Genomic DNA, 25,779 nt, shown 5'->3' with positions numbered 1-25,779 from the left:
TTAATGGACGGGAACCCAAACCATCCCATCTACCTCCCGTTTACAGGGCGAAATCGGCGGCTGGCGCTACCTCTCCCGAGGGCCGGGCCTGGACCCGCCACTTGGCAGCAGGCACCAGGCGCCTGACCCGAGGCGGTGCCCCTGGGGCCGGGTCGCGCCCCCTCCGCCCCTTCCTGACGCCGGGCCCTGGAAAGAACGGGCGGGCGGGGAGCGCCCCCGACGCCCAGCGCCCCGCCGTCGAACGCCGAGGCCCGCGCGGCGGCAGCGTTCCCGGGACAATGCCCGGGCGGCCCGGCGCGGGCGCGAGGGCGCCAAGTTCTCGGGCGCCTTCTAGAACCTCTCGCCAGCCCCCCCGCTGCCTGGCGACGCGGCCGCCTGGGACGCAAGGAGCCTCCCCTTCCAGGGTCTGCGCGCCCCGGCGCAGGGACGGTGACCTCGCCACATCTAGGAACAGTTGAAAGGGACAGCAGAGCACGTGGAGACCACCCAGCACGCGCGGAGCCGATCCGGGGCCTCCGCAGGCGCGCGCGCCCCGGGGTCGCGGGGTCGCGGGGGGCAGACCGATGCGGCACCCGCGAGGACCGCGCCCCCGGAGCCTCCCGCCCCCGCCCCGCGGCCGGAGAGCCCGCGCGCCGGGACTGCGATTCCCATAGGGCCCCGCGGCGGAGCCCCGCCCCGCCCACCGCCCTCCCGCGCGGCCCTCGGCGCCCCGCCACTCCCGGCCGCCCCGCGGCAGTGCCTTTGAAAGGCGGCGGGAGGCGGCGTGCGCCATGGCGAGCCCCGGGCCCCCGCTGTGCGTGCTGGGCCTGCTGCTGTGCGCGGCGGCGAGCCTGCTGGCGGCCGCCCCCGTCCCCACCGAGAAGCCCATCATCGGTAAGGAGGCGGGGCGGGTCCGCGCCGGGCGGGCGCCGGGCGCCCCTGCCGCGCGCTCCGCGGGGGGCGGCGGGGCTGCGGGGGACCGCGAGCGGGAGCGCGGCGCCTGCCCGAGCGCACAGCCCGCAGCCGCGCCGCGCGCCCCTCGGGTGGTGCTGAAACCTGCCTGCTGCTGGACGGTGTCACCGGGCTTTAGAGGGGGGCAGGGGACGGGGCGCAGGGGTGGGAGCTCTGCAGACCTCGCGGGTTTGTCTTCTGTGTACATAGCTAGGAATTTCTACTAATTAAAGAGATTCCGTGCATGCATGAAATTCATTGAAATGTCACTGGTTGAGGGCGTATTTCAAGATATAAAAATCGAGTTGACCAGACACTCAGGAAATGATGGTATACCTTGGGTTTGTCGTCTTGAGCAGTGGAGGGCAGCAGTGGCTAATGTGATTCTAGTGGCAGTTCTTTTTGGTGTTAAACATGTAATTTTTCGTTTCCAACAAATTTATGTTGTAAAAAGAGTAAAATCCGTTTGCATTGTCCGAAGGGACATTTGAGACAGGGCAGGGGAAAGGTACCCAGGGGAAGTCAGCCTGGAATTAAAATTTGCCAGAAGTGATTTATGTTGACAATTAAGATTGGTTTAACTTTAGCTGTAATATTATGCCGTTTATACTGTTTTTTTCTTCCACGAAAAGGAGCACTGTATTTTGTAACTAAATGCAAAGGAGATGAGCTTTTTTTTCATTCATATTAGTAGTGCCCAATTTCCAAATGGGTTGTGTATCAATATTTGGAAATTGGAATGCCTAATTTCATGGCTATTTAAGATAGAGGTTAGATTCTCCAAGGAGAATGAACTCAAAATATAATTCTGTGTAGTGAGTTGGGAATTGTGGTGCAGGGAGAGGGGGAGAGAGAGAGAAACATCAATGATGAGAGAGTCAGTGATCGGCAGCCTTCTGTGTACTGTCTGGATAGACACGCCCCCCACTGGGCATCAGCCGCAACCCAGGCATGTGCCCTAACCAGGAATCGAACCGCCATCTCCTGGATCCTAGGTCATTGCTCAACCTCCGAGCCACCCCCAGCCAGGCGGGGATTCATTTCCCTTTTCTAGAAACCGTGGTAGTCCAGGGTCAAATATAGAAAAAGTGAATATGCTTTTGGACACCCTGATCAACTAAGACAAAATAGTTAACACCTACTCCCTGCAAAGCATTAAGTTAGGAGGTGCAAAGGATTCAAAGACAAGCCATAAAAGTTGCAAGATGGCTTTAAAGTATGGTTGACATTTTGGTCACGTTTTGAGGGGCTGGGAATATAGCCTGAACTTTTCGCCCAAGATGGGAAAAGTGAGTGTGGGTGGGGCAAGGGCAGGGGGATAAGTTGGTGGAACTTACCTGCTCTCTCTCATGTACATATTTTTCTCCTTTCTGGTACCTTGTGTTCACATGTCCCAAGACTCCTTTGTGGCACCTCGCCCTTGCCTGCGCTGTACCATGTACGACTCCTATTTCCTATGACACTCCCTAATTCTTTCTCTGCCAAATTTCATTTTCCTCAGTCAAGATGATCCTACCTATCTATGGGGAGAAAAAGTCTTACTGAACAAATTTTGGCATTTGGTTTATGTTAACTGGGCACCTGATAAAGTGAAGCTGTTGTAAGAAGCTGGGAATACAGAAGTGATGTCTCATGTGACCTACAGAGACATTGAAAGTGTTCCAAATGGTGGAGTAGTGATTGATATGGGCACAGGTGTACTCTCTGGATAGACATATTTTGATGTGACCCAGTATTGTGCTGGGGCTGAGGTTTCAGTTGTGAGAGGCAGCCGGGGAGGTAGGTGGGCCAGAGCACACAGGGTCTTGTAATATTTATGGAAGTTTAGGAACCCATTGGAGTGCTTGAGCAAGGAGGTACACCCTGCTGATTTCTCTCTCTGATCTCACACAGGGCTCCAGGCCTATGGACTCCTTGCAATGTGACAGGCACACACCTAACTCAGAGCCGTTGTACTTGCTGTTCCCTCCCCCTGAATCTCTCTTCCTGCAGATGCCTGCGTGTGCCTTGCTCCCTCACCTCTCTGAGGTCCTGGATCAAATGTCATGTTCTGCCTTCTCAGGGAGGACTTGCCTGGCAAGCATATTTAAGAGACCCTCTTCCCCCGATAAATGGGATACCCCCAAACCCCAAACACACACCTTCTCCCTCTGCTTTACTTTTCTCTCTAGCACTATGTGTTTTATCTTTTTATCCTGCTTATTTTTTTCTTCTTTCCCTCCCACACGCTGGAATTAAAGGCCACAGAGCAGTGATTTTTGTTTTACTCGCTTAATGTGTCCCCAGTACATAGTTCAGTGCTTGGTATATAGTATGATTCAGTAATATATACTAAGTGAATGAATGAATGGTGATATGATTAGATTTCTTTCCATGTGGAGAACTGGGTGGAGATGGTGGGGGTTAAGAAAGGATGTAGAGAGAACTTTTAAGATGCTATTATTACAGTTGGGGGGAGGAAAGATGTTGTTTGCTTGGATTGAGGTAATTTTACTCACGTTGGAGAGATGTGGGTAGAAGATATTTCCAATCTTGTTTTGTTGTCAAGGAAACAGTATGTCTTTGAGTGTGTGTGGGAAGGGAGAGGCTCCTTCTAGATACAAGGATCTGTGTGTACTCTGAGATCCATTGTAGATCTAAGGGTGTGTGAAGGAGGCTGGAGCTGTTATAAATCTGCTTTGGGGGCTTATTTGGCCTCCCTGATGAGGGCAGAGAGAGGAGGCTGCTTAAAACTCAGATCAGCCCTCACTACTCCTTTTATAAAGCCTATGGGTGTACTTGCAGGAGAAGCTTCATATTCTGTGAATTAAATGAGTAAAGCACAGTAGTCCAATTGTATCTGTGGGGGATATGTTCCAAGACCCCCAGTGGATACCTGAAACCACGGATAGTACTGAAAATATACTGTTTTTTCCTATTCATATATACCTGTGATAAATTTTAATTTATAAATTAGGCTCAGTAAGAGATTAGCAACAATAACTAATAATAAAATAGAACAGTTATAACAATATAGTTGACCTGTGCAGTTGAAAATTCGCATGTAACTTAAGTCTACCCTCAGCATCTGCCGATTCCCAACCCGGATTAAAAGTACTGTTTTTGATCCGTGGTTGGTTGAATCTGCAAATGTGGGGATACAGAGGGCTGAGTGTGTATTTATTGAAAAAAATTGTTTATAAGTGGACCCATGCAGTTGAAACCTGTATTTAAGAATCAACTGTATGCTATAATGAAAGTTAGGTGAATGTGGTGTCTTTCTCTCAAAATCTCTTATTGTACTCCACTCAACGTTCCACTTAAGGAAGAACTTCACAGCTTCTCTTTGCCACGTTCAAATTGCCAGCACTGTTCTTGCACTTTGGGGCCATTATTCGGTAAAATACGCGTTACTTGAACTGCAATACGGGGCAGTCGATCTGCTCACCAAGGCAGTTACTAAGTGACTAAATGGTCTGGAGCATCTGCAGTATGGAGTTGCTGGACAAAGGGATGGATTCATGTCTGGGGTGGGGTGGAGTGGACAGCTCGAGATTTCATTATGCTTTTCAGAATGGTGTGCAGTATAAAACTTATGAATTGTTTATTTCTCAAATTTTCCATTTAATGTTTGCAGACCTCGGGTGACCATGGGTAACCAAAATTTCACAAAGTTAAACCTTGGATAAGGAGGGACTACTGTAGTGATATTTTTACTGTGATGTGTTTCAGTTTCCAAAATGGGAAAAAGGGAAATTGCCTGAAATGAACTTTTTTTTTTTTTGTAATTTAGGAATATTAATGCAGAAGTGCCGTACTAAGGAAATGAAAAACCTGGGGAAATACTATATTGCTGCATCCTATGTAAAGTATCTGGAGTCTGCAGGTGCAAGAGTTGTGCCAATAAGGTATGATTCAATATTTTTTACACAGTATAAGTAAAAACTGCTGTTTTACCTTTAAAATGAGCTTTTCTCTCTCTGAAACAATTGCCTTCTCTTTTAATTGCAACATTTAAATGTGATAACATTGCACCTGATTTTTGCCACAAATCTAATGCTTAAAGTCTCTCACTAAATTGTTTGAAGTATGAAGTTATAGTTATCTCTAATGCCATTAGAGGTATGTCATATGTATTAGAGAATGAAACGATAGTTGTGTTTTTACTCCCCATGAAGGTGGTGAGGGCTTGGCTTAGAGGAGTGGTTGTAGGACTGATAGGTAAATGTTATTTAAAGAAAAACCAACACGACTTGATGACTAATGGAATGGAAGGGCATAGAGAGGAACAGACAAGAAAGAAGTTTTGAAACTGGGGAAGTTTTGAAACCGATGACTCACCAAGTACTGGCATGTGTAACAGACACTGAAAGTGTGACTGTCAGCATAGAGTTTGATTTCAAGCTTGGGTTCCCAAAGTTATTTTTTAAATAAATTGCTTTGAACTAGAATCATACAATCCTATAAAAACAATGTACTACCTGGCAGCTAAATCCCGAGAGTAACCTGCAAAGGATTACCTAACGTAGAATGAGACAGAGGGTTGCACTGATAATGTCGGGTTCATTTCTGCATTTTGGACGCGGGGAGCGAGCTTGTGCGGTTTAGAAGAGAGAAGGAGAATGGGAGATGTAGGCTTAAACTGTATTTTTTTAGTTAAAGAGTGAACTATTTCTCATACCCCTTGAGAGGCTCTTTTGCTTCAAGGAAGTCTGACAACATGCAAGTAACATCTATAATCAGAGCATGTGACTTGGACTGTCTTCCCTGGCAGGTCCCTGAGTTTGTGACAACCCTCTCCCCCAGCATTCAACAACTAAGGCCCTTAATGGTGATAGGCAGGGGTCAAAACTTCAGTCATGGGCAATGTGGGAGCCACTTACTTAGAATTAATGAAATGACTGAAACTGGCCTGCATGGCTAGCTGTCAGGAGTCCCTGGGGTGCAGATGAATGGTCTCAATCCATTCTGTTTCCTGAGGGTGGTGGTTGCCCATCCTTGTTTAAATATCCATGGTGAAGATTCTGGGTCCTGAATGGATCCCTCTTTGTTGGCATAATTTGGGCAGATTGAACTGGCAAAATCCTGGGAATGGGTAAACTCACATTTCGTCCCCTTGTCGCTTCCCAAGTCAGGGCCACCTGCCCATTTATCTTCCATGTAAGAGAGTGGTAAGCACCCACTGCTTTGGGAGTCTCTGCCAAAAGGATTATTATAACTTCCAAACAGGCCTGAGCTTGCAAAGCTCATTTGGACTTAGAGGAGAGCCCAGAGGGATTTGCAGGCCTAGCACAGCCAAGGTCAGGGCATCAGAGGTGTCTACTTAATAAAGGCAGAGGTGTTCAACCCCCCTAAAACTTTTCCCTGGGGCAGAAATCGACTGTAGCTGATACTTTGATGGTCAGCTTACCACTTCTTTTGTGGCAGGTTGAGAGGGCACTGTGCCTTGTCATTCTCTTGCAGAATGTAAGACTGCTAAATGGAGGGATTCATAAGCAAGTGCTCTCTTCCCTTATTCTTGTGTTTTGTTGAACTTCTGGAAGCGCAAACCCATCTCACTGTGACTTAATTAAAGGTTGTAGCCAGTTGTCACAGATTAATCCCATCCGTCTTCTCTGGAGACGGGGGTAAAATCATCAGTAACACAGTGGTTGTTAGGAGGTTTTCACAGAACGTTTGATGGAGGTGCCTCAGAATAATTACCTGGGCAGATTAAGCCAGCCTACAGTGATCTGCATGTAGTCTGTCCCTAGATCTCGACTCTTTGAATACAGTCGTCCCCAGACCTTTGCAGTTGGTGGTGGGGGTGGGGTGAAGCAGGGTCCAAGCTTTTCTATATATTGTTTTTATCTGCCAAAGCTGCTTGTAGTTAAGATAGGCATGTTAATTAAATCTCTATTTAGACATCACATAAAATTACTGATTGGCTAAGCAGAGAAATTACCAGTGCTTAAATCTCATGTTTCTAAAAAAGTAATTTTTTCATTTTTCAATTACTGTTGACATATACAATATTATATTAGTTTCAGGTGTACAACATAATGATTAGGCATTTGTATAACTTATAAAGTGATCCCCCGGTAAGTCTGTTTAGTAAACATCTGACACCATACATAGCTATTACAATATTATTGACTATATTTCTTATGCTGTGCTTTACATCCCTATGACTCTTATTATATGTGGCAACTTGTACATCTTAATTCCTTCACCTTTTTCTGTGTTTTTTTTTTTTAAACATATCTTTATTGATTTCAGAGAGAGGAAAGGAAGGGGGAGAGAGAGAGAGAGAAACATCAATGATGAGAGAGTCATTGATCAGCTGCCTAGCCTGCAACCCGGGCATGTGCCCTGACAGGGAATCGAACCCCGATCTCCTGGATCCTAGGTCGATGCTCACCGCTGAGCCCCGGTCCGCTGGGCCCCTTCACCTTTTTCACCCAGTCCGCCAACCCTCTCCCATCTGGTAACCGTTAATTTGTTCTCTGTATCCCCAAATATCATGGTCTTTAATATTTTGCATATGAACACATACTTAACAATATTAAATTACATTAGACCACAGAAAAACATGTTTACTTGTCTAATTAGCAAAACAAGGATATAATTATGTGGCTTTCATGTAGTTTGAAAAGATGCCTCTGGGAAGGTAGAGCGGTAATATTACCTAGTATTTAAGAATTATTTTTTATCTGGCTTTAAAAAATTAATGTGGTGACTTCATTTAGAGCCTGACTGTTTTCTTAGGTTTGGGAAATGGATGTTTTGTCACTCTTTTTCTTGTTTTCAGGCTTGATCTCGAAAATGAAGAGTATGAAAAGCTTTTCCAATCTATTAATGGGTAAGTGGGCAGCACTGGCTCGAATAGTGTGTAAGATCTCTGTATTCTGCTCTTGCAAAAAAGTGCATATAAACATTCCACGTGTTTCAGTGGTTACAGTGGTGTATCATTAGTTTTCTGATTTCTTTAGAGGAATTATATTGTTGAGAAAGAGATGCCAGAATCCTGCGGAGAAGGAAGGTTAAGACATTAATGTTATACAGTAGACATATATCATTTTTTTAAATGTGTGACATAGTCTTTGTTCTTTTAATGCCTGTCTTAAGTATTTTGAAGCCACTTTGAATGGCATAGAGTACTGCTTGCTTGGGGGATTTATAAGGCTTAAGCCTAAGGATATTAATCGGTTCTCTTTCAGAAGGTAATTTGAATAGAACTTGGCATCACCCCAAAAGATATGACTGGTTAGCTCACAGAAAAAACTTTGAATAATATGAAAAAATGTTCAACATTACTCGTAATTAAAGGAAAGCTAATTATAGCAGTTAAAAACCATTTTTAAAACTATCAAGTTAGCAAAGGTCAGAAAACCTGTTAAGTTGTATGGTGAGGGTGTGACAAAATGAATATTTCCATACATTACTTAGGAATGTGTAAGTTATGTAGCCTTTTGGGGGGCAGTTTTGCTGTACCTATGGAAATTAAAAATGCATATACCCTTTGAGCCAGGAAATCCTTTGTAAGAAATTTTATTTTATATTCCCACCAATATGAAGAGTTGGGTCCAAACATATGCACTGTAATATTGTTTGAAATAGACTCCATTTCAAAGTCACGCATTAGTCCATCAGTTGGGAATTGAGTAAATAAAGGAGACTACATGCATATGATAGAACGCATGACAGATTAAAAATCAGGATATCTGTAGATGCTGCTTTGGACCACTGTTGTTACATGAATAATGTGATACTGTATGAAAAAAGCAAGGCACGTAATGGTGTGTGTGGTATCATCCCATTTACTTTGGTTCTTAAGGTGGAGGTGAGGAGATGTGTATTACAGAAATCTGTCAAGTCAACACAACAGATTTTATCGCGGGTGGCTTCTGATTGGGAGTGGGATGGAGGGGGTCTGTTTTACTGTAAAGCTTTTTTATAAAATGAGCTTTCTAAAAAACATTTTAAGCTGTGTCCATTTATTACAATTATTTAAAAAGTCTGTGTTCAAAACTTGCCTTCAGTCTTCAGTTCAATTTGGTTAGTAAATATTTACTATAAAACAGTTCAATTTAGTAAAACATTTAAAATGCCCATTATGTGCAGTGCCTCAGGCCAGACTGTGTGATAAAACCTCAACATGGACACGAGAAAATGAGCAGCACTCTGTGCAACCTCAGAAGCACCTTTACCGACCCTGTGACGCAGTCGACCCCTCCTGTTGTGGACGTGCACAGAGATGCAAAGGCAGAGCCTGGCTTTAAGGGGATTTGTCCGCTGGGAGGGACAGTCAAGCTTTCCTTTATGAAAGGACTTTGGGCCTCAACATACAGATTTGATCAGAGGTAGCGTTTTCAGTACTGAGTCCATGAAAAGGGAGAACTGCTAATGAGTCTTCACTAAGCCACTTTTAATTGTAGTGTTTTCTGCATGGTTTTGTGGCAGGTGTTCCACCTCATAATTTATGTTTTCTACTGGACTATGATCTTACTAACAGCAAAACTTACTCATCTTTGGTTTTCCAGGCTAATACTGAGCCTGGCCCATGCCAGAAGCAGAATATAGTTGTTGAATGAACAACAATCTCAAAAGTGTTATTTCACGTATCTCAAATTCATATTTAAGTATTTTCAAAATGTTAATACATTTAATCTAACTTTTATAATCTCTTTGTACTATGCTTATTTCAAGACCTGTTATAATGTTTAAAATTTAGAGTTAATTTAAAAAGTTGATATAAAAACATAGTAATAAAAACATAGTAAGTATGTTTTTATACCTCACCTTTATGGGTAGAATAAAATAAAATCAAGTGTTTGTTACCCCCCCCCCCTTTTCCTCCCTAGACTTCTAGAAGTGTGATTGTGTTCTTTTTCAAAATTTTCAAATCCCATGCTTGCTTCTGAAGAGATTTCAGGGTGGTATTAAATAATTAAATTCTCATAGGTATTTAATTTTAGCCTACATATATTCTTATGATCAGTTCTTTATGGTTAAGAAAAACTTCTTTGTGAGCCAAAATTGTCTCATAATTAATGGACCTCCGATTTTGGCATCATGGATCACCTTAATTTAAACCTATCTGCACTTAGAATTTTATCTCTACTTGAGTTCTAGCTGTGTGTACTGTCTCCCCCATCCCCTTTATTTACCTTTAAGTTATCTGTATGAAAAAGAAACTTGTTTATTAAAGAAGTTTTGGAAGAATAGGCACAAAAGTATTCTTAACTGCAATAATTTACAAATGGGTAGGATTGTAAATATTTTATATTTTCTTTTGCCTTAGTTTTCTCATTTTCTGTAATGGTCTTGCTGCTCATGTTATGAGGAAAAAGTTGTTTTGAAATAAAAAGATTGTTTGGCTTCGGCGGGGAGGGTTGAAATGCACCCTTTTGGATGTTGTTTCAGGGTCCTGTTCCCTGGAGGAAGCGTTAACCTCAGGAAGTCAGGTTATGCCAACACGGCCAAAATATTTTACGACCTTGCCATACAGGTAAATACCAGTTGTTTCTTATTATTCCAGACGGGTGGGTTTAAAAAAAAAAAAAAAAGTTTTTCTTTATCTTTTTGAGAGAGGGGGGAAGGAAAGGGAGTGAGGGAAACATGGACAGGCTGCCTCCTGCAAGCCCCCGACTGGGGATTGAGCCCGAAACCCAGGCTTGTGCCATGACCGGAATCGAACCAGTGACCTTTTGGTGCCAGGGACAGCATTCAACCAACTGAGCCACACTGGCCAGTGCCAGGTGGGTTTTTGTAATTCTCCATGGGGATGCTTCCCTCACAGTTACCCCAGCTTCATCACCGTTTCCCTCCTGAGGTGTGTGCTCATGAGCAGCCAGTGGCGCTAGCGCTCGTTTTCTATTTCATTTCATTCTGGGCTCCAGGGGACCTTCAGAGCCCCCTGGCTGGCCTTCCCTGTTCGCTCGCTGATGTGAACCAGGCCCTCATGGTGGCTTAGTAAGCTGTTCTTATTATGTACTGGGCGTTGTTCACATGCCACCAATTTTCACCTCCTCTTGAAAGCTGCTTTGTCCAGACTCATTCCAGCCTAGGTGATGGATCTTCACAGGGACCTTAACTTCATTTTCAGTTTCCAAGCAGAACCTCTTGACTCCTTGTCATGTGTCACCTTGGGTCTGCCTTTGCACCATAGCTCAGACTCTTACCATTTCTCCCTGAACTCTTAACAGTAGTAATTTTCTAATCAGTAATGCTTGACCTAGTAACTCCCCCTCCCCCTTAAATATTTCCCTAAAAAGCTGCATTTAGCATATGAAACACTTGTTTGAAAACTTTTAATGGCTAGGCTAAATTACCTGTAGTCTTTTATAGCCCTTGGCGGAAGACGGATAGTGTGTCCACAGCCCACCCGGCCCAGCCTTTCCTCCTGCAAGGGGTTGAAGCCAGGCTGGTATTTGCAGCATGCACTCTGTGTCGTCCTTTTAAGCCTGGCTGGTCTGTTTCTACTGCGTCCCCCCATTCACGTCTCCGCTGCCTTTCAAGGCTAAGGCTCTATTCTGTAGAGATTTCTGTGCCTCCTCCAGCCTCAGTGGCATCCCACTCCTCTGCACTTTTAGAGTATTTTGTTGTAGAATTGTTCAAACATTTATTTGGCTCCAACTGTGTACTATGAGAGGTTCCGTGACCTTAAGGGGCTTGTAGTTCAGTAGACAGAGTATCTTGAAGTTAGCTGTTCATGTCTCATCACACTTTATGGTTCTGACACCCTTTGAGGTGTTCCTCATTTCACATTGAATGGTTCCATGTGTTTAGTACTAGCTCAGGATTTAAAAAAATAAATACGAGTGAACAAAATTGAGATTTTATAATATGATTTAAAATGCATTTGAGAAATACATGTGAATGTTATTAGTCATTCTTCCTTTTCTGTCTAGAGACTCATGTGACCAGTTTGCTCAATTAAAAAACAAAAAGGAGCCGCATAACCCTTAAGGCCCAACAAAAGTATATTTAATCAGCTGCTTGAAGATTTCCAAACAAAGGGAACAGCTTATCACCCTTGCACTTCTTATTTAGCTCTAGTCACCGGGGACCACGGAGCCCTGACTGAAGCAGCCCTGGGGCGTGAGTAGTCCCTTAGATCTGTTCAGGTCCGCCTGGGCCCTCTGCTCCGCCAGGCTGCAGGGGATCACAGCGAGTAAAAGACGTGTGGTTCCAGCAAGCGGGGGCTTAATATTTAGTTGAGAAATTATATTTGGTACATATGGAAACAGGGAATAGTTAAACCCTTTTTTGTGTTTATTATAAGTAAATACAGTAAGACCCTTCAAGTCAAGGTATACAATTTTAACATCTAAAAATAAAATTTGCCAGACCTGTAGATAAAATGTTAAAAGTTCTACCTTGGGATAGAAAGTATCAGAATTAATGTAATAATTTTTCTCAGTGAGGAACAGAAAAAACCCCCAGCCTTGGTCAGGTTGCTCTGTTGGTTGGAGTGTCGTCCTATACGCCAAAAGGTTTTGGGTTTGATTCCTGGTCAGGGCACAGACCTAGGTTGTGGGTTTGATTGCTGGTTGGGATGCATACGGAGGCAGCCAATGGATATTTCTCTCTCTCTCCCTTCCCCCCCTCTTTTCTCTCTCTCTCCCTCTCAAAAAATTAATAAAAACGTCCCTGGATGAAGATTAAACAAAGGAAAACCCCCCAACAATTTCCTCATTTTAAATGAGTTATCATTAGGTTATATTTTATAGTCTATGCAGGAAAATTGCTGCATTTGGAAAAGTTACAAAACTCATTTTTGTACTGATTAGTGCATATGGTTTTAATCCTCAGTTAACCAGAAAACTCAGTCCCTTAGAGCACTTTTTCCCTAGTCGTGCTAGTTGTGACTTCCTTTAAAGAAACCCAGTATACTTGTACTTTTTTAGTTGACAACTTTTACTTTATGAAAACCTATTTTACTTTTGCTTAGCCTTTTCCTTATTGTTTCTTTCCTTCCAGATCATGGGATTTCACCTAATTTAAATCTGATTAGCTGAAGGTGGTATAATGCAGCAATTAGTATAAATTCTGAGATAATGGAGGAAGGAGTGTGTTCAAAAGCAGACAATTATCCAAAGTGACACGATTTATAGAAGATGTAAAAATAGGCATTTTATCTAGCATTGTCTTTGATATTTATAGTCTCTGTTACTTGTATTATTTGGTAGTTGACTGGCAGATGTCAGTCTCTTTCCCAGCACAACTGAGGTTGGATAATTCGTTTGATTAAAATGGAATTATTATGTGGGAACTTGGAAGTTAAGTGGTAGCTTACTTTTGGAACATGGAAAATTCTTCAGAAATCCATGTATAACTCAGGTGCCTGCTTTGTAATGACAAACAAATGTACAATTTTTTGTTTTGAAAAGTTTGAATAAGCTTAGCTTTCTCTTTCCAAGAGTTTTGATGATGGAGACTATTTTCCTGTGTGGGGCACATGCCTTGGATTTGAAGAGCTTTCATATCTGGTCAGTGGAGAGTGTTTATTAACTCACACAGATACCGTCGGAATTACAATGCCGCTGAACTTCACTAAAGGTAAGAATTCTCTTTTTGACCCTTTAAAAAACATCAACTGGGAAGGATTAGTAAGTAGCAAATATCAAGTGAAAAGTAGCAAATACCAAGTGAAAAGAGCTCATAACATTGATTAATTTTTAAGTTATTTACACAGGCGGAGGATGTAAATGATCACTTTTGTACTTAAATTGTAAGGATGGCTTAAGGAATTTTGAATTTTGATAACTCTTTACTTCTAGTACTCTGAGGACCACACATGACTAAGAACTCTAACATTCTACCTGGTTTGGAGTCCTGACTTTGTTACTGTTGCCTTCGGGAATCATTTAACCTCTCTTAACTTCATGATTTTTTAAAAAAGTTTACCTCTTAGGGTTGTTTGTGGGGATTAAATAAGATTATGTTTTCCACGTACCGTGCTAAGTACTTTACAACTCTGATAAGTATTGGCTGTTATTATTACAGTACAGCGCCTTTCCCTTGGCTGTGTTCTCTGTTTCACCCCAGCCGGGGGGTATTGCAGTTCAGTTCCGCTAACCACCTGGAGTTAGTGCAGACTCCCAGTCAAAGGGCATCTCCCCGACTAGACTGCCCTTATTTCAGACACTGGTCTCAATTCATGTCTCCAGACCACCCACACTTCTGACCAACTGGCCACAAATTTGGAGATTCCTAAGGAACCCCCTTAGGTTCTATAATTCATTAGAATGACTCACAGAACTCATGAAGAGCTGCATTTACAATAGCAGTTTCATTGTAAAGGTTTTACCTAGGATGAGGCCTGGGAGGCAGCGCAGGGCTTCCATTCCCTCTCCCTGTTGAGTCGGCACACGTCACCCTCCTGGCATATCAGTATGTTCACTCCAGTGGGCTTTGTGTCGAGAGTTTTTATTGGTGTTCCATTGCCAAGGCATGATTGGTAAAATCATTGGCTGTGGGACTGAACTCAGTCTCTGGTCCCCCTCCTATCCCTGGCTCAGAGTCCTGACCTACTCTCATCCTGGGGTTAGTCTTTCTGATGACTGGCCTCAGCCTGAGGATCTCTGGGGGCCTATTATGAATCACCTCATTAGCATTACAGACACTGTAGCACTCAGGAAAGCCCAAGGGCTTTAGAAGGTCCCAGTCTGGTGGGGAACTCAAGAAACCTGATAAATTTTTTATTATACCCCTCTGTAGACAGATAATAACTCTTGTAGGTTCATTGATCTCTGAATCCTCAGAATTGAAAGCTACCAGCTCTTCTGTTCTCATAAGCATTTTGGATGGAAAGTAGTAGTGGTTTATACATGGAACCTATAGAATGCTCTTTACTTTCCAAAGCTCTTCTTCACATTACCTCACTTAAATCATTGTGAGAACCCTGTGGGAAGTATAGGTATTAGGTCAGTCCATTTTGGTTGTATGTAGTAAAACCCGAGTTTATACAAAAAAGGAACGAATTCCACTGAAGTAAGGTACTTTGATTACCTGAAGTATTGGGATTCTGATGGAAGCCAGATAGCATCCTGAACGAGAGGCCTCATTCAGGAACAGCTGGCGTCAGGGCCTTGAACACCATTGGGAATTTTTTATCGCTTTGCTGGTATTTGAGTCTGTGTGTCAGGCTTCAGAGCCTTCGGTGAGCTGTATTGCTTTTTTTTTTTTTTTTTTTTTTTAATTTATTGAATAGAAATTTCTTGGCCTGGCTGATGTTCTTTTCTACATCGTTGGTATTTTTAACCCTTTAAGTCCCAGATACCTTTGAAAATATGTTGCAAGTTCTGGATCCTTTCCTGGGAAAACAAATATACACGTGTGGAAATTGTACCTGTTTTTTAGGACTATCTAGAGAACTCAGGATTCTCTTGCTTACTTTATGGCTAATCAGAAGAATTTTAGTTATTCATGTTAAAGTTCCAGAAGAAAAGTACTGAACTTTGGAGCATATTTGAATTTGTAGGTTAAACTCATTTTATAATTGACTGGAAAACTTCTATGGAAACAATGTGTTTTGCTTAGTCGTCTTGATTATGTCTTAATAATGGCCTCTCTTTGCCTGGAGATTAGTGACTTCAGTGGGTTTTATTTTTTCTGTGTTTAAATTGTTTCCCTTGTACTTAAATTATTTCAGGTATATTGCAGAGCAGAATGTTCCGGAATTTTCCTGCTGACTTGTTGCTGTCCTTAGCAATAGAGCCTCTGACTGCAAATTTCCACAAGTGGAGCCTCTCCAAGACGGTATCATATTAATTACATAATGAAACCAATGCATTTAGATTAATTATAGGAGTAATTATTTTGTTTTGTTTTTATACTCCAGAATTTTACGATGAATGAAAAATTAAAGGAGTTTTTCAGTGTATTAACTACCAATAATGATGGCAAGATTGAGTTTATTTCAACAATGGAAGGTATGTATCACTCTGCATGTATACTTTTTCACATATTATGTTTATATTTATTAATTTTGATTTTATAGTTTTTTAATTGAATAAAATCATGTTAACTATGAGGCCTGAAGATGGAAGTTAGGGCACTTTTGGAGACAGGAATTGTGTTTTGTCGATGTTCCAAGCAGCTGTGGTTTACCTGGGTCCTCTTATAGTGGGGGGGGGGGGGGGGGCGTGAAGAAGGGAAGGAAAGAGAGTGACAAAGAAATAAATGGAGAAAGTGGCTTCTCTTTCTTTTTTAAAAATTAAGGTGACATTAGTTAATAAAATTATATAGGTTTCTGGTGTACAGTTCTATAATACATCATCTGTATGTTGTATTGTGTACTCACCACTCAAAGTCAAGTCTCCTTCCATCACCGTTTATCCCCCCGTTACCCTCTTTTACCCCCACCCCATCCCCCTTCCCTCTGATGATCACCACACTGCTTTCTGTGTCCATGAGCTTTTTATTTTTCAAATTATTTTTGCTTAATCCCTTCACCTTTTCACCCAGGAGTACTGTGGATTAAGTAAGTACCTTGACACATTCTCCTCCAGATAACAATAAAAGGTGTAACTGACATATAGAAAAACATCTTCCTAAGTACACTGGTGAAGTGGTAAGAAAATAAGGATGGTCAGGCCAGAGACTCTAAGAGTCGAGTGGACAGGAAAACAAGACGGCGTAGGTCACAGCTGCACCCCCGCCTCCCGCAACCGCATCAAAATCACAACTAAAACCCAGAACCACCATCGCTCAGGGCCTCCTCAGATCTGGCTGCACAGAAGCCCCACTCCCAGGGGCCTGAAGGAGCACCTTCTTTCTGCCCACCCCCGTCTAGGCCTTTCAAGCCATCATTCACTCCCAGTCCTCCTTGGGTATGTGACCCCCTCTTTATCAGGCCTACCCGCGAACTTTAGCATTAACCCCCTTCCACCTGGCTGGTCGCGGTGGTCTCCTAACTGTTCCACACACCCGCTTCGAGCGGGCAAGGATGAAATATGTTTCTTTCTTGTGACATGATCTCCAGTGGCAGCACTCGTGGGATGTGAGAGGACAGTGCTCTTTTCCTTGGGTATTTCTACTCAGCCAGTTCTCTTTGTTTCTCCGAGTACTTGCCCATAGCTATCAGAGCTATGGTTTCAAAGCAAAAATAATAGACTGGAGTGCTTTTTTAAAATTATAATGAGGAAAGGAATATGTGAAGAAGAAAAGAGATGAGTATATACATTTTTCAGAAGGTAAATATTATCCATATTCATATTTTTAAAAAATTGTGGAATTTTTAAGACATATATAAAAGTAGAGTCAGTAATCTAGTGAACCCCCCAGGTACTTATCTTTAAGTTTCAACGACTATTAGCACGTATGTGGCCATTCTTATTTCATACTTACTTTTCCCTCATACTACAATATTTTTTGAAGTAACTCCTAGGGAATCATCACGTATATGTATATAAAGATATTTAAGAATTCTAAAATAATTGAACTACATTACCAAAGATCTTTCACATCAAATTTAAACTTTTAAAAACTATTTTTAAAATTGGCACCATGAAGTCATGGACCATTCCAGAGAAACACAGCTTAGGCTGAGACAAGCTGGCTTGGCTTATGTAAAAGGACACCAGAAATGCTGGCATAGTTCATTCTGTGTGAATCAGTCATTGCGGGTGGGGGTGAAGATGTGTGAAGTAAGGGAGGAGAGACCCATGGAAGAAACTGTCACTCATCAAACGGGCACTTGACTAGGATATAGGATATAGTCAGAGGCTCAACTATTTTACTCTACTTTGATTAGTAAAGCGAATCATACTACAAATTGTAAAAGGTTGAAAATCAGTGAATTTCTGTATTGTGACAGTGAACTGAAGTTCTTTATTTGTGTCTGAGAATGCGCACAATTTTACTTTGACATGGTGAGTTATAGTATGTTTTACATAGGACATAAAACGTAATTTAATTTTAAGTAACATTGGAGACATTCTTACTACTAACTACTTACTAGTTTGCTTTCTTCCTGCAGGATACAAGTATCCAGTGTATGGCGTCCAGTGGCATCCAGAGAAACCTCCTTATGAGTGGGGGTCATTCGATGGCATTTCCCATGCACCTAGCGCTGTGAAGGCTGCATTTTATTTAGCCGAGTTCTTTGTTTCTGAAGGTAATATGTGGGTATATAATTTAATCACTCTATTAGTATAGTTTTGAAGGAAATGCCCCCATCTGAACTTTGATATACTCTTGCCCTGTAAATACTCTGTTTTGAACTTAAAACAATTATGTGAAAGCCCTGAAATTGAGGTGTTAGGCATTAATAAAACCAGGACAGTGATTTCAATTGATATTGTATTGTGCTCGCTAAAGTGCTACGAATTCTTGAACAACGGTGGAAAGACTGTTGAATTCTTTTGTTTCTTCCTTTTTCTTTAAGATCCTTCCCCACTCGTCTTCATTGTAGGAGTAATGCTTTAATTATAACGTTCTCTGAGAATTAGATGTTATATTTTCAAGGCAATTCTATAAACTGAGTGTCTGCCCATCCTTCTGGGACTTCAAGGCTGCCTCTCTGTAGGCATCGGCACATAGGAGGAAGTTCAGCTTTGCTTGTTTTTTTCATGCTGTGTTTGTGAGTAGACTTGAGAATTTGGTTGTTGATGGGTATGTTTTAGTTGAGTGATCCTGGGATAAGACAGCTACAAACCACTTGCGAGGGATGGGCATCAGTCTGGCGAGGCGTGGCCACTGGAAACCTGAGCGAGCCTTCTTGGCCTCTCTCCAAGCTTGGCCTAAGTTTTCAGAACCCTCCTGCCCACACTGAGTTCCCTCTGGTGTAGAATTATGCTCATATGAATGGGTAGTTTCGTGACAAAAACTCCAAATTTAAGAAAACACTACTCCCAAGAAACATTTTCATGTGTGTGTCGGAGTAAAGGAGAGCAGGCAGAGCAGTCTGCTGCAGTGTTGTCCCATGGCAGGGCTATTATTTGGTCTTTGTTTTCCAATATCCTTCTTTTAAAACATGCCATAAAAGCCAGTAGTTACTTTATCTTGACTTTAGGTTAAAATCTGGGCCTTTACCTTCTTACATCCAGACTTGGCCCACGCCCACTTCTCTGTGCCTCTGTGCCTGTCACATTTCTGCCTGATCTGTGGGAACTGCCTCACTTCTCCATCTGCCTCAGCCCTGCCAGTCTCTCCTTCCTCTTTGCTCTTCAGGCACCTCGGTGAAGACAGACTATAAAAACATTGCTCTCTATGACTCTGTGTGGTTACTAGACTAGGCTTCTTGAGTGTTAGGCCCTTGCCCTGTGTAGGTTTCCGTCCCCAGGCTCTGCGTCGGGCTGCTTTACTGGTGGGAAGTTCTGCAAGTCCTGCGAGTTGTGCATGTCTCCTTTTCGGTGCCAGTTTCCCACTCAGTGCTGCTGGTAGGAGGAGATGTTGTAAAGTAGCCTTTTGAAAATCATACCCCGTCTTTTTACACATTCACGGCTTCTTCTCCCTGCAGCTCGGAGGAACAGTCATCGTTTCGACTCCGAGGCTGAAGAGGAGGAGGCGCTGATCTATCAGTTCCACCCTGTTTACACTGGAAACATCTCTTCGTTTCAGCAGAGTTACATGTTTAACTGAAAGCCTTCCGCATCTAACAGATTTTGCATAATTCCACGATGAAACTGTTCTAATAACTTGATACCCAGGGCAGTGATGGAAAGCCACAGAGAGTCCTTCTTTATGATGTCACTTGTCTCTGAATCTTCATTCAGTGTTTGACTAAGTAAATCCCATTTGATAATCACGAGGCAGATAAGGAATCATAGTGTATTTCCTGTAAAGACTTGCTTTTATCTCAAGAGTAGGAAAAAATAAATTTATTGAAAATACAACTATTTAATTTTTTCTGATTGATTCCAGAAATAAATACCACCCCTTACCCAGCCAGACTGTTCTTGCTGAAGACTCCCTAGTTCGCTGTGGTATCTCTCTCCTTGGAGTGTCAGGCGTGCGTGTGTGTGTGTGTACATACCCAGGTATTTCCCTTTCTGCTGTTTTAGCTCCACAGCTAAAGTGCACACCTCCTGAAAGCAGAGTCTGTGTCTTGGAACATTTTATCTCCCACGATGTCCAGCACAGTAGGCCCTCAGTAAGTACTTGTGACTTGGTGAATGGACTTTTCTCCCCTTGGAAAATAATTTGAATGCTGTCATACATTTATTTGGAGTGCATTTTAATATATTTGTCATTCTGTGCTTCCCTCTCCCACCCCTCACCATCCCATAGACTCTCACAAACTCTGAAATTGAGGAATTCCTTGAGGACAGCCAAGCAGTTGGGAGAGAGGGAGGATTTTTGGAGCTGTTTCTGACAGAGTTTATGCATCTCTTCTCCTTGGGCCTTCACAGCTGCTGCTAGAGAGGTGGAAACATGGGAAACGGAGCGTGATTGGGGAAGGGGCTGGGGGAGATGAGTGACTGTATGTACAGAAAGGTAAGACCCACACTCTGAAGACACTGAGTTAAGGCCTAAGCTTTGGGCCACGGGCCAACCAAAGGGATAAAAGAAGGACTGGGTCGGGGGGCCTTCCTCCTGCAGCTATTGTGAGCCCTTCCCAGCCCACAGCCGATTTCCTAAGTGCTTTTAGGGAACAGTTGCCCAAGTTCTTCCCTTCAGCACTGCCTTTTCTCTTGCCTACGTGGACCATCTCAAATGGAATGGGAGTGTTGGACTTAAGGACAGAACTTGTCACTTATGTCAGTTTAGCCAGGTATTTCTGAGTGCCCTCACATGTATGTAACTGGTCTGGCAGAATATGTTTTATGAAGGGATGTTGGCTCTGTCCATTTCCATACTGCAGAGCAGGAAAGTGTCAGTACCTTGTCAGGCTGAGTTTCTATGGTTGAGATGGGTTAGGATGGTCTTGCAGCTTCTAAAAGCACAGTGATAAGTCACGTTAAATTATTCAGGCCCAGAACCTGGCACATGGTGGGCCCTCAGGAGGTGCCCTCTCCTTATTTCCTCTCCCTCCTCTGCAGTAACGGGACAGCCCAACATACGTGCTGTTACCTATCAGAATAGCCGGAAAATATACCCCTTTGTTCAAATGGGGAGAATTAAATAAATAGGGTCTTTTGCTCCTTAGAAACAGAAACCTTGTTACGTGGCTTGTAATTTTATTCCGCTTAACTTTCTAAAATGAATTACATTTTTTATTCCATATAACGTTTTCATTCGAATAGTGGTTTAAAATGAAATTATTTTGCAGTAATGAATCAGGAACACTAGATGTCAGGAGAGAACCAGCTAACCCAATGTTTAGGTGGGTGTGTGTACTGGCCATTTAGAATAGTAGATTTTAGGAGGTTGCCAGAAACCCAAAGAACGTCTAATAGTACAACCATTAAGTTTATTTAAATACTAATGGCTTATCGAATCACTGGGTTGTACATCAGAAGCTAATATGTTATATGTCAGTTGTATCTCAAAATACAAATATGAACGGCTGTATAAACATAGGTTTATACCTAATACTAGATGTTTTATATTATGATCAATGAGGAAGCCCTGAAGAACTTGACAGGACGAAAGCAAACAATTTTCATCATCATTTAAGAGCCAGGAACTTTTATGTACATAAATTTGTGGACTGCCTACAAAATTCCAATCCCCTTTTCCCTGCTGCGTAAACAGGCCGCTTCTAGGCTAGAGGAGAGTTTTCCTGGATGTGTCAAGAACCAGAGCCTCGTATAATGAGAAAGGCTTCTGGGGAGATGGCCCACAGGGAAGGCACTGACTCCAGAACATCTACAAGCAAGACACGGGTAGAAGAGGAACTCTACACAGACGTGGGCCTGATTGGATTTTCCCCCATGGGTTAAAGTTCCTCCACAGACTGTACTTTAAATCTTGTCAGGGTTTCCCCTTCATATTTAAGGGAAAGTCTTCAATTGTGAGTTTTTCTGTTGAATGTGTGCACTTCTGCATAAATTTAGCATGCTTTTGGACTTCCGATTCTCTGACATTTATTATACTTTCTCATAAACCTAATTCTGAGCCAGTCTGTTTCATGACCCAGACACGCTTCAGAAACTTCCCGAACCACTTGAACGTCTTTTGCTGACTTTTGGGATTTGGATGCCCCGTGACGGGCAGATGCCCTATTTGCACACGTCCGTGATCCTCATGACGCTCCCCCGTTCTCTCCCCTTCCCCTCCTGTCTCCCCTGCGCATAAAACTACCAGGTGTAATTTTATGTACTTGCTCGGGTAATTATTCTCGGCTCCTCACTGGAACATAACTCACACGGAGACGGGGACTTGACGGTGGCCTGCAGGCCTGGTCAGCGCCGCTTCAATAACTGCTGGGGAGCTGTGCGCTCACTGCCGGGAAAGTCCTGCTGAACTTGAGTGTTCAGTCCTGTACTTGAGGGATGAATTACAGTATTTTTAATGGAAATTTTGACTACACTTAACTTTTGCTTTATGCACTCACTTTACAACTTAATCCCCTGAGTAGGATTTGACTACTATAGAAGACGGTGCCCATGAGGCCGTTTTTATAAAATAAATAACAAGAACCTGGCAACTTGAAAGGTCATTAAAGCCTCTGACCACAATTAACAAGTGCTGGCGTCAATGACTTCTAACATCAAATACACTGAAAAAAATGTCCTGGGCTCACCATTTCAATTTTGATAATTCAAACAACACGAGGCTTTCTTGCTTCTAATTCAAAACCCGTTAGCCCAGCATCATACAGAGAAAAACACACACACATAAATCTAACCCCGAAAAGCACTGGAGAGTAAAACAGGTATTGAGTTGGAAGTTTTCATTTTATTTTTGTACGAGGTTATGGGGGAGGGAGCGACTGCATTGTGGTAAGTACACTAAGATTTCCTACCACACCCTGTAGACATCATTCATTTGTAAAGTCCCCCAGTCACTCCAATCTCCTTTCCTTTCTGCCTTGCCAAGCTCTCCCCGGACCTTGCCTTTTCCTGCTCCTCCCACCACATGCCCCATCCTTTCTTCCAGGTAGCTCATGACATTGCTAATGTCGATCAGGACAGTGTTTCTTGGTTCTCAGTTGGACAACAACCCTGCTTCCACACTCTGTACAACAAGGCGGTGGGGGGAGTGTCCCCCAGGCCTTCCTTTCTGCTCTCTCTGGGCAGCCTCCGACCTTGGGAGCACCCGTCGGTGCTGCCGTGGGAATCCTCCTCTGCCGTCCAGCTTCTCGGCCGTGTTGAATCCTGCACCGCAGTCGAATGAACTCAAGAGTGCAGAGGACAGATGTCTGAAATAGCCACTTCCCACGATTAAGCATGCCACGCCCATCTAATTGTGATTTATTTGAATATTAAAATACTGTCAGATCTACATTAGCCACCCGCTCTTCCTCCAGATTCACTGCATCCCGATGCACTGAGCATCTGTAACACCATTTCTCTGTATGTCACTAAGGATGGGAATGTACTAGTGTAAATACCGATCGGAAAGCTTGAGTAGTTCCTCACATTTTCCATTCATGCTGCTTGCTGCATTATTACTCTGGATTAGTCCACTTTAGGAACAATTTGACAGTATCATCAAAGTCCTGCTCCAGTATTTAGATCCCAAGTGACAGATTTAATGGCCTTAGTTAACACCCCGATGATAGAGGCTTAATTTTATGGTTCACCTGTTTTTGCTGTTTACTGTCTTGAGCTTCAGCCAAGCTGAAGAAACTGTGGGAAAGCAGAGTTCGATTGCCCATGAAAGAAAATGCCACCCTCCCTAGTGAAAAGAAAACCTAGAGTCTCCTAAGTTGGCACCTGAAAAGGACTCTCCACTTGGGGATGGAGGAAATGACCCCACGAGCACCATTTCCAGGCTCGGCCCCTAACAACCTCCCCATGAAATCTCTTCTCTCCTTCTTTCCTCTGTACAGCTGGAGACAGAGACTCCAAGGCCTTAGGTCAAGCCGGAACACAGCACGAGCCTGGGTCCCTGAATTTTGCTTGAGGAGAGCAACTCAGGGGGGCCCTAAGTTTTATGCTCTTGTTGACTGGATGTTAGCTCTCTCCTCGGAGTGGTCTCTGCTGGCAGGTCGCTGTAATACCCAGCTACTTATATGCTTTTGGGTAAGAAGGTATAGGATTCAACTTCACTGTCTAGCTTTCCCCAACTTTAAATATAAATCTTGTCCTTAATTAGGGTCAGATAATTGTAAAACCTCTTGAAATAAAAATAGAAGTTTACTCTGCTTGGGAGAAAGTACTTCTGAGTGCATTAAACTCGATGCCAGTGGCCTCCAGCCCGGGGCCCCAAGGTGACAGCTAAAGTGAGCCATGGTTGTAAGAAGAACTTGTTGGCTTTTGGCTTGGGCCAGGGGAAGAAGAAAAAGGGGAGGGTCGAAAGGGGCAGGAGGATGAGTGAGGGAAGACTAACATTTATAGGGGGCTCACTAATATGTCAGGGCCTGTGTTATCTGCTTAACACGCATTTTCTCACTTGCCAACCAAATGGGATGGGTGTCAGTCTCCTTTCATGGAAAAGGAAACTCAGAATCTGAGAAAATTCACTGACTTAAAGATGTGGAATTAAAGAGTGATGCAACTGGGGAGGGGCCCCCAAATATCAGAAAGGCAGGACCATTAGTAATGTGAGGAAGGAAAGTCAGAGAAGAAAAGAGGGGAGGGGAACGGGGGCTGAAGTATGAACTACGGTGTTACCCTAAGTAGCACCTCGAGGCCCTTTCCTCTGAAAAGATTTGCTCTGAAACGATGGCCACAACTCTAGGAAATGGCTTCGGCTGCTTTTATTTCCCAGGACACTTTGTCTTTTAAGAAATGGGTCAATTAAAGAGCTCTAAAAAGATTGCAGTAACTGAAGATATCCAGTCTCTTTTCATTTCTCATCACACAAATGACCACGACAGCACCAGGCATCGTTAGTGCTGACGTCTCAGTCCATGTAGGTCTTCATTAGAGCCCTCTACCATAACCTCTTAAGGAGACAGTCGTTTTGGGGGAGAATACTTTTTGAAAGCCAACTTAATGAAGTAATTTCTGTATAATCTGGAAGCAGAAATGTCTTCTATGATTGAATTTTCATTCTCAACATATTGACTAATGTCAAGGATTATTATGTGTCACAGTGAGTTGGACAAGCTCTGTTCTGCGCTGGCACAGGTGCCTTCTCAAAGGATTCAGATGGCAAAGGCGTCCAGCCCGCGTGGCTCAGCCATTGAGCATTGACCTAGGATCCAGGAGATCCTGGTTTGGTTCCTGGTTGGGGCTCATTCCCTGGAGGGGGGCATGCGGGAGGCAGCCAACCAATGACTCTCTCATCATTGATGTTTCTCTCTCTCTCCCTCTCCCTTCCTCTCTCTGAAGTCAATAAAAATATATTTAAAAAAAAAACTGGCAAAGGCCCCCGGGGAGGGATAAAATTAAATGCTTAAGTAAGAGAGATAGTGCAATACCCTGTTCTTTGCCAACGAATTTTGGTTTTCAAAGATGCATGCAGTTCCTAGAATTTGCTGGCATTTGTTACCCAAAGACATTAGCATTAGAGGTGATTGACTTACCCACTGCCCATCAGGGCCTACTGCCCTCTAGTGGTCTCCCATTGAATAAAATCTCAGCTCGCGTTGACTGACAGGCTTCTACCTCCACCCCCCAGCCTTTCCTTGTACCTCTCTTTTGCACTCCTAATAGCCACACGCTGCATAGTAACGTTTCAGTCAACGACGACCGCATATATTTTGGAGGCCCCATAAGATTATAACGGAGCTGAAAAATTTCTGTTGTCCCATGCAGTGATTTTCAACCTTGTTCATCTCTTGGCACGTACAAACGAATTGCTAAAATTTATGGCACACCAAAAAATATGTCCATTCATACTGGACAGCTATTGTTGTATTGGCTGCTGTCACTTTTTATTTGAAAA

At 43.1% G+C, this 25,779-nt stretch overlaps 1 protein-coding gene across 1 annotated transcript; it reads left to right on the top strand.

Moving 5' to 3' along the window:
* Positions 1 to 683: 683 nt before the first annotated feature.
* On the top strand, positions 684 to 19,733 carry GGH (gamma-glutamyl hydrolase). The gene is made up of 9 exons (XM_081116763.1): positions 684 to 873; positions 4,703 to 4,817; positions 7,700 to 7,750; positions 10,315 to 10,399; positions 13,314 to 13,452; positions 15,548 to 15,654; positions 15,737 to 15,827; positions 17,876 to 18,013; positions 19,358 to 19,733. The coding sequence occupies exons 1-9, from the start codon at positions 771 to 773 to the stop codon at positions 19,477 to 19,479; spliced, it is 951 nt and encodes a 316-aa protein (XP_080972889.1). The 5' UTR covers positions 684 to 770; the 3' UTR covers positions 19,480 to 19,733.
* Positions 19,734 to 25,779: the final 6,046 nt, after the last annotated feature.

The sequence above is a fragment of the Miniopterus schreibersii genome (genome assembly GCF_964146895.1).
Source record: "Miniopterus schreibersii genome assembly, chromosome: 17".
NCBI classification, from domain to species: Eukaryota; Metazoa; Chordata; class Mammalia; order Chiroptera; family Miniopteridae; genus Miniopterus; species Miniopterus schreibersii.
This window is presented reverse-complemented; position numbering and strand designations above follow the sequence as displayed.